The 13,602-nt window shown below is 29.0% G+C and overlaps 2 protein-coding genes across 3 annotated transcripts; both read right to left on the bottom strand.

Moving 5' to 3' along the window:
• Nucleotides 1-3,214: 3,214 nt before the first annotated feature.
• On the bottom strand, nt 3,215-4,419 carry LOC125369483. Its single transcript, XM_048372141.1, has one exon. It carries the CDS (start codon nt 4,003-4,005, stop codon nt 3,541-3,543), a length of 465 nt encoding a protein of 154 aa, XP_048228098.1. The 5' UTR covers nt 4,006-4,419; the 3' UTR covers nt 3,215-3,540.
• A 1,451-nt stretch (nt 4,420-5,870) lies between these two features.
• LOC8269552 (protein arginine N-methyltransferase PRMT10) lies at nt 5,871-9,709 on the bottom strand. Of its 2 annotated transcripts, XM_048372238.1 has the most exons (8): nt 9,430-9,709; nt 8,703-8,895; nt 8,326-8,431; nt 7,946-8,135; nt 6,864-7,049; nt 6,688-6,771; nt 6,150-6,370; nt 5,871-6,056 (listed from the first exon to the last, which is right to left on the bottom strand). In XM_048372238.1, the coding sequence occupies exons 1-7, from the start codon at nt 9,622-9,624 to the stop codon at nt 6,194-6,196; spliced, it is 1,131 nt and encodes a 376-aa protein (XP_048228195.1). In that variant the 5' UTR covers nt 9,625-9,709; the 3' UTR covers nt 5,871-6,056; nt 6,150-6,193. The 2 variants fall into 2 exon arrangements, with proteins under 2 accessions (XP_048228195.1, XP_048228194.1); XM_048372237.1 differs by having other exon boundaries at nt 5,871-6,370.
• Nucleotides 9,710-13,602: the final 3,893 nt, after the last annotated feature.

Genomic DNA, 13,602 nt, shown 5'->3' with positions numbered 1-13,602 from the left:
CAATTTTCTTCTTCTTCTTTTATTATTATTATTATTTTTTTTAATGGGAAAAGTAGTAAGTTTCCTTAAAGTGCATCTGTGATTGGTATAACCCAAACTCAACAAACTTTAAACAGATGCATATCTTATCATATCATTCATTTTTTTTAGTTTCATTTTCTGCTATAAACATGTATGTGAGCCAAAAAAAATAATCACAGGTTTAATATATATTAGTACTATTCATTCTGTGCGTAATATATAAATTATTATTATTAAAATCATTATATAATATAATATTTATTAAACATATATATACGTGTTTAATAAATTAGTATATAATAAATATATTTATTAAACATATTTAATTATTTTTTTACAATAATTCTATTAATAAAGTATTATAATAATAATAGTGAATATATAAATTAATATATCAACAAAATAAAAAATTAAGATATCATATTTTTTATGATTTATTGTCTTTAATTTTTATAAAATCTTGTATTAGATTAATTGAATTTCATGGTATATATATTTATATAGAGAGAGTAACTTATCAAATCTTTATAGAATTAGAGATGTATATGAGATTATGATAGTATTAGGATTGCAATTACTAATTAATTCTATTTCTAATTCACGTGAGGCTCAATAGGTTGTAGGCTGTGTAATATAGGATAGTCATTCTCTTACACTTACTATAAAAGTGAAATTCCAGACAGTGCAAAAGAGAAATAGAATTAATTTTATTAGAATTAGAAATAAATTAATTATAATATAGAATTAGAATATAATAAAATTAGTAATTATTGATTAATTATAAAGATATTTTAATCAGTAGAAGAATTCCTCCCAAGTAGAGAGACATAAAATAATTAGCTTTTAAAGATTTTAATGGACAAAAAGAAAATGATTAACTTAATTACATAACAATGAATAGCAAAAGGGTAAGTGATTGTGTTAGAGAGGATTTGGTTTCGTTCGATGAGAAAACACAGCAACAGCTAAAACAATCACATAATCATTAACGTTTGGCATAATTGGAAAAAAAAAAATTTAATACCAAATCAGATAAACATTAAAATAATAAAAAGAGAGAAATTAAATAAATAGAATCTTTCCATCATAATAAAAAAAAATAAAGGTAAATTAATTTGGATGATTAATTGATTAAAGATTTCATATACGGCATCCTGTGGTCTGTCACAACAATTTCCTGACAAGCCGTTCAGGAGGCATGAAAGATCAACAATGGGTCAAACCATGCTACTTGAATTTTCAATAGCAGCCATGTTTAGACAGTTTCTTCCTTTGACTGTAGACTGAATATAATCTTTCAACAGCCAAATCCTATGAATTTTAATTAGTTCTTTCTTTTTTATGATGCCATATAATAATACTGAATTTCCATTTTTATATGTTCAATTTGATTATTATCCGCAGCTTTTTTAATTTAATCAAGATTTTTAAATTAAAATTTTAAATATATAACTGTGTTAAAACTCTTGTTGGCCTCAAACATCTTAACTTATCCACAATCCTTTAATTTCCCATCCAAATAATTTTATGTTTTATAAAGTTTAATTTACTGTATGGGATTTACATGATTATTAGACTATAATTTAAAATAGTTGAGTATCCATATAATATAACAAAAAGAGAAAAAGAAAAATCAGTGACTTTGCTGGCAAGTTTGTTATTTTCTAATGGGGTAAACGTAATACTCTAATTAAGCTTTCAACTTCATGGCCAAGTTGAGTTGTTATGTGTGAGTACAAAATTCAATGATAAAGCAACTTTTTCTATTTAGAATTTATTTATGTTTTTGTGTGCATATATCTTAAACCATGCAATAATATTAATATATAAAATAGAAGTTAATTGTAGGGATTTCTTATTTTATCACATTTCCTTGACATCAAGTAATCAACTAACCCACAAAAGAAGAAAAGGAGAAAATGATATTTATTGTAAAGTTCACAAATCGCTATTATTGACACCTCTTTTTCTTTTCTTCTGGTATGTGTGTGTGTGTGGGGATGGATAATATTTTGCTTGGAAGCAAAACTCCAGATTTTGCACAATATGAGCCTTGAACTACCTTATATTTTCTAAACTTAAATACTATACCTATAAACAAAAATAAAAAATAAAAAAACAATAAATTTAATGGCACAAGGTTTTTTTTTTTCAAAAAACAATCACTTTTATGATTTTTTTAAAAACTTTTTTTACGACTTTTTTTAAATTTGTATTTATGGGATATTTTATTTTTTAAAATTTTATCAAAAAGATATTAAAAGTGTACTTAAAAAATACCGAAATGGTATAATTTTTTAATTTGTATTATTGTGAAACTAGCCAAATGAATTAGATTTGTCATTTTTATTTTATATTTTTATATTTGGTATTCATAAATTGAATAATATTATATTTTTTTTTTATAGCAACTAGTGTGTTTTGCTAATATAAAGATTTGTCTTTCAAAAAATTTTATTTGTAAAAAAAAAAAAAAAAAAAAACCCTTGAAAAATTAAGAAGCTGTTGCATTGTTTTGCATCTCATGAGTCTCAACGCCCATCTGCTTGAGGAATATATAACTGTACTTGCAAATGAAATAATAAAATAGCAATTTGTTTTTAATATTCAATATCCAACGGCTACACAACATTGATCATTATCTTTTATTTTTAAAATTTCTTTCAAAATTTATCATCATAAAAGTGATAATTTTTTAATTAATGAACGGATCAGAAATATTTAAGCTTAAATCCTTTTCAAAAATTAATTGATAAGTTATTTAGCCTAACAATAAAAAAAGATTTACAAAATCGGGATTAATCTTAGACTTAAAAGATCTCTTGTAATTTATTCACTTTAGATTTAAAGTATACTTATTATGGAAGTGGAATACTGAAATTTTCTCCTCTCAAAATAATATTAATAATTCTACAAGAAAGGGTATATACTTAGGTGGCCTTTTCAATCATCTCTTCTTATTGACTAATGATAGCTCTCTTGATGATAATAATAATAATAATAATAATGATAAGGGTTATATTTATATGTATATTTTATTTTTGGGATTTGATTGTGTTATAGTTCTTCCAAAGTGGATGATAAAGTAATTCAGTTATCAGAAAAGGATGAGTTTTGATTTTAGTCTTTTGGATAAGACATTTCAATTATGAATAATCAATTAGTATTTCTACCCATCATTCAAATGGAGAAACAAAATTCACCTCGAAAATAAATAAAGACATGTTTTCTTAAAAGATTCAACAGAAAATAATGAAAAGAAGGAAAGCATATATAATTGCAAACTACTGACAGTGCAATAATGAACATGAATAATTTTAATTTTAAAAAGAGACACATATTGGGAACAAGTCTTTCAGACATGATTTATCTTTATCCTCTATTTTGGCCACTTCCCGAACATCATATTCATATAGTTATAACATACAGGATTGCAGCAAAGAGACAAATCACAGAAAGCAAAGTCTGTTTTTCCTTTTTTCTTTTAATGTATCTCTTCCTAATGGCTACACTGTCAAATTACATGACTTCACTAGGCTCAGTAGGATGTGAAAAAATCCAAAGAGCCAAGGCACAAAGAATTAGAACAATCGGGATGAGGTGAACAGCATTTTCTCCTATTGACTTGCGATGCAGGCCAATTTCCTTTTTAGTGATATCAGAGTTGGAGATGTGCATTGGCAGGTCACTAGAAGCAACAGCATCCTGCGATAAGTTCAGTGAAAACTCATCAGAACCCCTGCCTGATGATGACCTATGCATTCTTCTGAACAGGAACAGGAAAGAAGGCAATGGCAAAGAGAATAGGGAGAAGGATGGGCTGAAACCAAGAGTTCTAAGATCTAATATAAAGAAGGAAAGGGTGAACAATAAACTGTAATTTGAAGGGAGCGACTTTGCTTTCAGAGCCAAACATGCTGCCAGCGGGATGACTGCTTGTCTAGTGGACTTTCTGTAAGCTGCTTCCAATGTAATTACAAGCATGCATGTGCATGTGATTCAAGTTTGGTACTTAAGAAACCTTATAATTTAACCTATCAGGAAAAAAATTGAAATAAAAAAAAAATTATTATTTCCACCATTTTTAGAGTTTTAACGCAATAAAAAATAATTTTAACATCTCATATTTATTCTTATTCTTGACTTATTATTTTTCTTTCCTTTTTATTAAAGTCATTACAAGTATCTAAATAAAGTGCATATTGTATGTCTCTTTCATCTCGATTTGGCTATCTTCCATCAAAGTCTTTTAATTGTCCACTAGGTTTTTTTTTTATTGCAATGTTTAGCTTTAGCGAACTCTTTTAAATGGTGACTCGTATTGTTAGTTTAGGCAATCCAACAAGCAAATGAAAGGCTTTCATAAAATGAAATTTTCATTTTGTACGTGTATGAATTAGTAAGTGCATCCAATTGCTAAAAAGATCACAATTGTTTCAAACTTTTTCTTTATTTTTTTTTTGGAATAAAATATTTATAAAAAAACTCATAAATAGGATAAACAAACTTTATTTTATGACAATTACGACCTCTTGATTCTATAAAAGTAAGTCAGAAATAGAACTATATAATTCGTCTTCAATAGCCATGAAATGATCATCGAGAGTGATCCTTTTGATAATGAATGCTCCTATTACTCTATTACACAACTGCAATTAGGACTTTAAACTCTTCGTACTGTGAAGCTACTCCATGTCCTAAGCTCTCTCATAGCCATCTATTTCGATCCTACCAGCTATCTTTCGAAGCAAATTCTCTTTGTATTGATTACTTTTGTCTTTAAAAGGAAGGATAAAATAGACATTTTTCGTTAGTACCAAGGCACAATACTAAATACCATGTGCTTCTCTAATTTTTAAGCTTGAGCAAGAAAGAAAGAAATAAGCAATAACCATATTCACATTCATTAGTGAATTCAAGTGAAAGTAAAAGCATTACTTTTCTTTTTGTTTCTTTGATAGATAGTGAAGGCCACTTGCTTGAACCTCTGGACTGGATTAGAGTGAAAAAGAGTTCACGACTCTTTCATCTTATTGCTTTGACCTCTCTCTTTGGAAAAGTGTAAGAGTTGAACCTGTTTGTTGCTTCTCGATTCCACATAGACGACTGAGTGTTTGTCTTCTCTTTCCATGTCTATTGATCTCCTGCCCACTCACCACTCCCACTCTCTTTATCGAATGCATAACCAGATCAAACAAGATAAAGAATGGTGGGAGAAGATGTGTTTTGCTCAGATTGTTTTTGAAATTAAATACTCTCAAGCTGTCAAACTTCCTAGTCAAGACTTCCACAAGAACACAATCACAAAATCCAGAACTATTCAACTGGATTCGCAATCCAGTCGAACGATCAGGTGAAACCAGTTAATAGATAAGAGTAGAAGATGCAGAGAGAGGATCCAATTCAACTGGCAATAACATAAATAAGTCATTCGTTTCATCTGACAGAGTATCTTATTTTCCAGCCTTATATGAGTCAAAATTAAAAAAGTAATAAAATCTTCTTTAAAAAAAGTTTCATTCATCTAGCATCTCAATTCTAGGTAGACGTTGCTATAATTCAGGATCAAAAGTAGGCACAAATTTAAAGCTCCAGCCTCTATTTCTTCCGCTGAAGAAGCACCTCCTTAAATATGCTATCAGAGGATAGAGAATATGTTTGCAAGCTAAATTTAATATCTTTTCAGAGTGCTTTATAAAACATCTATAACTTGGTGCTTTTCCGAAAATAGCAGTTTGCAACCTTAATGCCAGACATGCTAACAGGCAGGCAAGCAAGGAAACAATATCCGAAACCACAAGCATGCAACTGTGCAGTATTTATACACATCAAACAACCACATGAAACTATTTTCAGTGTTAGTTTTGGAAATCATCATAAATACTATTCCAAGAAACTGTTAATCAAAATAAACATTACAAATAGAAGAAGTATACAACCAGCATAATGGCAGATTCTGGTTACATTTGGTTGACACAATAAACTCTATGTATACTGAACTTCTTGGCTTCTCGCATCTGTTAAAGCCCACAAAACTGAATAACAAAAATAATAGCAGCGTATAAAGTCAGCATAATACTCATTATCTGTTTCCTAACCCTTTTGACAAAAGAAGCTACAAGATATACCTTTGCTCATGATAAAACTTCTATAATGTTAGCTATTTCCTTCCTTACTCTATGTAAAATTTATTTCTGAATGGTGGAAGTGGTTTGCCAGATGGCTGACTAATCTCACAGCCAATCTCAACCTCCATCAATCTATGATTCTCCTTTGAACGGTTCATCATGAAAGATACACTCAAGTTATCCCCTACATTGATGTGAACAGGAGGATGCACAACGAAAACCTATCAAACAAACAAAAACAGTAAATAAGAAAATGCACCTGGGAAAATAATACACCATCAATTTACATAAGTTAAAACCACATGAAAATCATAATGAATTACATAATAAATGCAAGAAAAGCTCGGAGCTGACATCTCATTAAAAGCCCATAAGATGCAGTATTCTTTCTTATGGACCGTTAGTTAATAACTCCTTGCAAGAATGGTTTACAATTGAGGTTCCATTTTATCTCTCAGCATTTGGACATATGCATCTTCTACTTGATTGGTGAATACCATGTCATTTTATTTTATTGTTTAAAATCTTTTATTCGTACCTGCTGGCCCCAATGTGTGCCATTATCTATACTAGGAGCAGTTGTCAACTCAATCTCTTGGCGAGCTGGATCATTCCCTCTTCCCTGGTGGTCCGTGAACATGGAAGGAGTTACAGTGTGCAGGTTCTCAAGACCTTAAAATGCAATAAAATATGGAATCATGATGTTCAACTTACTCGAAAATGAACATCAAACCATCCACCAAATGCAGAGAGCCTTGTGTCTTGCATAGTGATAGATGACATAACATTTGATCTGATGTTGAGGATGTCATCTACAGTGGCTGTCAAACAATCAATCTCCTTTACAATTGCAGTTGTCCCTATAACTTGATTTGGATGAAGGTTTTGCCACAGTGATGTCTACAGAAAATTTTTAGCAATGCCATTTTAAAATGTAGACCATCGGGAAAGCACATGGATCGTTGTATATACAGAAAGAAGTTTGGAGCCCGGACTTCTTTACTCTTTTAGGTTCATTCATATAATAACTCAGTAAGAAGAATAAATAGTATTACCTGTCAGACACATAAACGAAGCAATAGGACTGATAAAGAATAAATGAAACTGAAATACATCAAAAAATAATTCAAGGATGTTCACAGAATGTTGATTCACTATTGCACAGATAATTCATCTAATCTCCAAAGAATCAGAGGTAACGAATGAAGTTAGTGCTTGTATCCAAATTTAATCAAAGCACTGCACATAATCAAAGATAAACCAAGCCTCCAGCAGACAAAGAAAATTTCAATGTCAGCGGATTAAGCTAAGCCGTTGAACCAACTGTGAATGAAAATACCCATTAAACTAGTTGTTTAACACTTCGGAGGTAAATGATTTTCTTCTTTTTTATTTTCAAGTTGTCATCCTTTTGGATGCATATGCATACACCAGTATGTGTCACTGGACAGTTTGCCCTTAGCCTACTGCATAGGTAGCCAGTAGACAGCCCTTTCCCCAAAGGTTGGCTTTGAAAGAGTGGCGGACATGCTATGCAGACCAGAATTTGTATCATATAGACAGGTTTGGCTATGCAGTGCAACAACACTACGTGAGTTAATCCAAGCAAAGTTTAGTGCTGACATTAAGAAATAAATAAGAGGCCAGTTGTCAACGTCTAAAGTTGGGATTCCAACATCAATATTTTAAGTTCAAACCACTGCAGAGAAGGTTTGGAAATTGATAGGATGGAAGCTACCACTTGTTGTGAGCATAGGTAAAAAGATGCCACTAGGTGAGCAAAACCCAGAACTAACCTGCAGATAGTATTTTCTTTGCTCTTCCTCAAAAGGCTGGGTTAAAACACTCATGTCAACACCATAGTTAATTTTGGTGTCGTCCAGAAAGTCAAACCAATCATCCATTGCCCCAATGTAATCACCTTTTTTTTGATCTCCTAATCCAGACCTAAGAGGTGCTATCCACATGCGAGCATGACTTGGATACCTGTGATATTATAACACTTACATGGTTAATCAAGACTTTGTTATTAGAAAGAGTGGCTCGTTGGTAATCTAGTAAGACAGTATAAATAAGAAAACTCACTATGATACTAGTATTTAGTAGTTAGAAATTACAAAAGCATAATAGCAGCAGCAATAGCCAGTCGTTTAAGAAATCAAGCACTATTGCTTACATGGTTCCAGTTGGCTTCAACCAGCGGTCACGAGCACATATTACTGAATCAAACATAGATTCTCGAAGAAGAAAGTATCCCATCCACTCTGAGATTATTACATCGACTGCCAAAAATCACAAGTAAACCTAAGACATGTTTAAAACCATGAGCAACTCAATTTTAAAATATTTAGGCCTTGTTTGGAATTAATCATCCGCAACAATTCAATTCAATTGAATTCTTGCAAAATCGTGTCATCTGTGGCATGATTTCATTTCTTTCAAAGTACTTTTCCAAAAATGAAACTGACTACATATATTGAGTTTTTGGATTTTTAGACTTTCTGAACACTGTTATAGAAAAGATAAAAGCAACTACAAGTAAACTTATGAAACCTTTCTCCGGCAAAGTAACATCCTCAATGGAACCTTCAATAACATCAACAACATCTTGAAGATTATTCGCCTTGACAAGTGCTCGGGCATGCTCTGCCATCTTAGTTGCTTCAACTGCATAGACCTTCCTTGCACCTGCTTGCGCTGACCATATTGCAAGAATACCACTCCCTGTCCCTACATCCAACACTGCCTGCACCACAGCTTCACCAAAATTAGTTATAAATGAAAAACATTATATGGAATTCATTTACAAAACTCATTTTGAATTTTTAAGTTTTGACTTTGGTGACTTGACTATACTTGGTCCAAAAATCTCAAATGAATTTATTTGTACCAAACAACATACAGATACCAATGAATGTTTTTAACAAAATGAACTTCGCTAAAATTTAATCAACAGAAACCAATTACAAGTTCATATTCTGCAATTAATTGTTCGTGAGCTCTTTAGGAGACCAAACTTTCCCCTTTTGAATCATAAGAACTTAGAGATTCCATGAGCATTTGCTTTTGATTTTGAATAATCAAAAGAGCATCAACTTCGCTTAGTTTTAAAAATTAAAAAATCGCTTCAACATCTTAGAATCTCTCTCTATTTAATTTCTGTTTCTGTCTTGTACAAGCTTCAAGCTAACTAACAGAGCCATAGTTAAACTCTCAAATAAACACGTAATACATAACATAAACGCAAGTGTAACGATGTAGAAATTAAATAGAAGAGTACTTTTCCATGGAAATGGTGTTTGTTCTCAAAAATGGCGCGATAATAAGCGTCCATGCGGACACGATCGGAGAGCATTTCTTTTTGGTGATAGAGAAATGCGTAAGTGCAGAAATATTGAGCGAAATCGACACCTTTGTCCACCACCACGCCATTGCTTCCGCCTGAACGCTCGCCGTCCTGGTGGTGGCTTCCCATGTATAATGCGATTTTTTCTTCCCCTTTTTTTTTGTTACGGCCTCAGTGTTCGCTGCCAACGCGGAGTGTTAGGGCAACACTGATACAGTTTGGAACTAAAGAAGGAGTGACATGTCAGCGCCAGGTGGAAAAGTCTAGTCAGCTTTGGTTTTTAATTATTGGGTTGCAAAATGATTCTCATGGATATGGAACATCAGAAAATTTTCATTTTGGGAAAGGTGTAGTTTTGCCCCTCATATTTAATGCAAAAGTTATATCGGCCACACAAGTTTATTTTGATCTAATAAAACTCTTTAAAGTTTCAAAAGTGTAACAGTTAGATCCTTCCCATTCACTTGTGCGACCTGCTACAGTGATTAAAAATTAAACTAGTTAATTTTTTAAAATATTTTTCTCTTGTTTTTCTTCTTTTTCCTTTTTATTTTTTTTTTCTTGTTCTCTTCACCATAAAATTTAAAGACTCATAATTTCACTGAAGTCTCTTAAATTTAATATTAGAAATTAATTTTAAAATTTTTTTCTAAAATCGATAATTTTAAATTAACCATTTTAACTTTACATTGATAAATAATAAATTTAAAAAAAAAAGTAAAAATTAGGGTGTATCAAAGCATCATTAGCTGCGCTACTATTTTCATTCTTCTTAGTAGCAACAGTAGGAGCTTTTAGGCTTCAAGAGATGAGGATATATATATATATAGTTTGAGGTTAGGACCACATTAGATTGCTTGAATCTTAAGACCACATTAGATTGCTTGAATCTTAAGCTTTGAATAGTTCATATTTTCTCAGCTAAATTTTAGGAAGGCGAATTTTAAATCTTATGAATCAATTTTATTTTCAGATAATATCTTTTTTAAATAACAATAGGTAAATTAACGATTTATTTTCTCAAATTGGTATTTTGGTCAGTACGACTAAGCTATTATTAACTTTTAGCGGTATATTTTAGTTAGAAAAAATATTAAAACTAGATCCCCACGAATCAATCAAAGACAATATCTAAATAATTGAATAAAAATTAAAAAGAAAGCAAGACATTGAATAGGATCAGGTAAATTTTTCGAGTCATGAGAATAAATAATCTGATATCTCCTTTTACACTAATGTCATTTGATTCTAATACTATGTTTGGTTGTAATTTATAAAAAAAAAAATTATTTTATTTGAAAAAAGTATGAAATATAAAATAAAATATAAATTATTAAATTGAAAGCAATATTTTGATATTATAGAATATATTAAGTTACTAGTGTCGAATGCATTTAGAAATTTTATCTATTTTGTTGTAATTTAATTTAATTATAATCAATTTCACATAAATCCAGTTACATACAATTTTTATTTCATTCAAAGCACATAAATTTAGATTTACAAATAAATTTCATAAATTTTAATTAAATAATATTTTTAACTTTTATTAATTTAGGAAACATATTACACAAAATGGCTACATAGTTTATAGGAGAACACACCCTCAGAAAAGGTAAAGATAACATTAAAAAGATAATTAATAAATTTAATTGAATTATTAATATATATTTTGAAAGAAATATACGTTAAATTTAGTTGAATTAAATATAAATATTTTATCTTACTATTCACTAGCTCGCCACGTTTACTAATTTTTTTGTTGTTGGGTATTGTTTTACTTAATCTATTCTAAGGTTAGGTTTATGGTTATTTGACGACGTTTTTAATATTTTTAATCCCCATTTAACTTGTGTCCTTTTACTTATTCATAGTAAAAAAAAAAAGAATATTGAAAAAACACAATTGACTTAGCATTTTTGTATGTACTCCACGTCACTATAAATAAACAGAGTTGACTTGTATTGCTTTTCTATTTGAAAAAGAGTTTAGTTGTGTTTTAGAATTATTGGAGCATTATTAGACTGATTTAAAAAACTTGAGGGACCAATTGATTCTTGCTGTAAATATAAGGGGTAAATTTGGATAGTTTCTTTTCTCTGTAGTGGTGGTACTGCACTGACAAGTAAAACAACTATTTTATGTGTTTTCTTTTTATAATAAATTTGTTAAAGCCGAGATGGTCAAAAGATTGTTAAATATGAATTACTTATAGAAAAATAAAATAAAAAATAAAGTAAGAAATAATTTGAATGCGTAAAATAATATTTTAATTGTTCTAAATTTACTTAATATATAATTAAACAAAAAAATAATTTACGTCAAAGAAATAAATATTATTTTTGAAATAAATTGTAATAAAAACACATGGAAAAAACTAAGAAAGTATTGGAAGATTTACTTTAGTTTTTTAAAAGATACCGACCTAATAATATAAAAGCATGCTAGAGTTTTAATTTGATTATAAATAATTTCATAAATTTAATTAAGTTAAATTTAAAGTAAATATTTATTTCAATTAGATATATAAATAAATATTTTAAAACTTTATGTAATTTATTTGAACTAAATAGAGTATAAATATAAAATCAATGATTTTGAGGATTTGTTATAAAATGCTTTGACTGGACTCTCTTGGCAAGAAAAATGTTTAAAACTCTTTTAGCACGTTTTAAATGTTTTATTTTGAAAAGATTATCAGGATTATGCGTCCTGGAAGATTGTAAATTTACAATAGCATGACTTGTATGTATTGCTACATGACTTTTATTGAAAATCGTTGGGTATATATAATTTAATTAATAAATAATTATTATTTACTGTAATTACATGAAGTAAATCATAACTTATCATCTAGGTCGAAGGATTTTGAAATTTACGGATTTAATCAAAATCCATAGATTTAACATCCATGACTTTAAAATTTTTAAAATTTTATAGTTATTAAATATATAAAACAATGAATCTTTATTTAAAATCAAAAATAATTTTAGAATAAAATAAATCTATTAGAAATAATATTGAAATAAAAGATAATATAACAATCCATCATTTTTAAAGAAGGATAGATTTTGAATTTTTTTACCTATTAAATAAAAAATTAAAATCTTTAAAATTAAAGGATTTTGAAAGATGAGAAATTTTTTAAAATTTATACATTAAAATTATTTTCTTACTCACTAAATAATATATAATTAAATTAATAAATCTTACAAAATTACTGCCCACGATCCAAACAACCTCTGAGTACATAGCAATTTCTTCGTTTATTAGAACAATCTTTTTACCCTTTGTGATAAACTTATTTTTAAGTTACACTTAAATTCATAGGGTTTGAAAAGAAGAATCCACTTGCAAATTAATGATATTAATACGACATATTACAATTATTAGGAGGTGAGTCTTTATAATAAGATCATTGTCTGTAATGTAAAAGATGTGATATATGTGACAAAAGAAACGAGTTTATTCTATAAAAAATGTTGTAATAAAGATATTGTAACAAGAAAAAAATGACATCAAGAATCAAAGACATCTGTCCAATTCTTCAATATTTTCCTAAAAACATTGTTTCTGACTTATATATTTTAGTGAATTAACAATATATTTATTTTCTATTAATATTGATTTTTAGGATATTATATATAGGTTGAACTTGAAATCACGGGCCTTTCCTAGTGTTGCCTTATTCATCTCTCCATTTAAAATAGTACTCCTTCTTCTTTTTATTATTATATTTTAATTCGAGCAAATAAATTAATAAGCGTGAATATTATTCATTTTAATTATTTCTCAAGCACCGGAAAGGCCATATTTTTTGAATTTGAGTATGACTAGATATTTGTCATGACTTTACTTATTAAATAAAGAATGATAATCTGAATAAGTCCAAACATTTAAAATCTATATTAAAATTAATAGATGTTCGTACTAATTTAATGGATACATGTAAAGAAATTTATTTATGAAAAATGAAGAGATTTTAAATTTAAATTTTGCTATTTTCCTTTCAATCTCAGTTAAGATTTATTATTTTACGGCGAGAGACGGAAGTAAATGGAAGAAGTGTTAAGATTTATTATTAATATTGTTCCATCATGTATTGCC

This window comes from Ricinus communis, chromosome 3 (genome assembly GCF_019578655.1).
Source record: "Ricinus communis isolate WT05 ecotype wild-type chromosome 3, ASM1957865v1, whole genome shotgun sequence".
Classification (NCBI taxonomy): Eukaryota; Viridiplantae; Streptophyta; class Magnoliopsida; order Malpighiales; family Euphorbiaceae; genus Ricinus; species Ricinus communis.
The sequence above is the reverse complement of the archived record's forward strand: the minus strand, read 5'-3'. Positions and strand labels throughout refer to the sequence as shown.